The sequence below is a fragment of the Crocuta crocuta genome, unplaced genomic scaffold, assembly GCF_008692635.1.
Source record: "Crocuta crocuta isolate KB4526 unplaced genomic scaffold, BGI_CrCroc_1.0 scaffold636, whole genome shotgun sequence".
NCBI lineage: Eukaryota > Metazoa > Chordata > Mammalia > Carnivora > Hyaenidae > Crocuta > Crocuta crocuta.
The window spans coordinates 1,364,114-1,365,005 of record NW_027530380.1 but is presented as its reverse complement, the minus strand read 5'-3'; the positions used below and the strand labels follow the sequence as shown (position 1 = coordinate 1,365,005).

Sequence of the window (892 nt, the reverse complement as noted above, 5' to 3'; positions counted from 1 at the left end):
CTCCGGCCGCTCACTGCCCCCGGCTGCCCTGCCCCTGGTGAGAGCGGCACCCCCCGCACCGCAACCCTCCTTCCCCGCTGGCTGAAAGCAAAGGACAGAACAGGGACTCTGGGCCCAGAAGGTTTGGATCCCAGCTTCTTAAAAACCTGTCACTGGAAACAGGCAAATTCGGGGACGGGGTTTGCTCGCGTCTTGCCCACAAGCAGAAGCCTGAGTGTGCCTCTCTTGGCGCGGGCTCCAGGGTCCCGGCTGCGCCCCTGCACCATGCGCACGGGCCCGCCGCCTGTGCTGGGGTGGGACAGCCAGGAGGCGGCCCTCAGGCTGCAGCCGGGAGGCCCGGGCCGTGGCTCTTCCCGGACCCCAGCTCCTCGGCTCCGGGAGGCTGGTGCTTATGAAACCTGCCTCACCACGTGGGGCTCGGGCCGGCCCGTCGCAGTGTCACAGGCACCGGGAGTGCGTATGTCAGACTCGGGAACTCGGTCTCCGGAAAACAGGAGTTTATTTTTATATTCTGTAAACAGGAGCTTCACGATCAACACAAACACGGAGCGACGTCAATGCTGTTCACCCGGAGGACAGTCTGCGGGGTCACGATGACTGGGAGGGAGAGGACAGGGTCACGGCCTGCGACCACGTCCGCCGCCGGTCCTGAGCTGCGGGACTACCCGGCCTTTGCACGGGGGCGGGCCTCCCCCAGCCCCCCCCAGGCGGCCCGCCGGCCTCTGCCCACGCGCTCCACGGGCCCCACGAGACACGCAGCGCCAGGGGCTCGGGGGCCGGGGCGGACGGCCGGTCTGCCTGAACTTGGGACGCCGTGGAGGCGGCAGAGAGTGGAGGAGGGGCTCCCACTGGCTGGACTGGGGGGGCCGGGGGGGGCATCCTACTATTTCGG

At 68.3% G+C, this 892-nt stretch overlaps 1 protein-coding gene across 1 annotated transcript in view; it reads right to left on the bottom strand.

Moving 5' to 3' along the window:
- Positions 1-482: 482 nt before the first annotated feature.
- Positions 483-892, bottom strand: part of MRPL21 (mitochondrial ribosomal protein L21) — a 12,980-nt gene continuing 12,570 nt past the window's right edge. Inside the window, exon 8 of the mRNA XM_077766565.1 lies at positions 483-597. Coding sequence (XP_077622691.1) covers positions 533-597 — 65 coding nt within the window. The 3' untranslated portion in view covers positions 483-532. The remainder of the gene's footprint in view (positions 598-892) is intronic.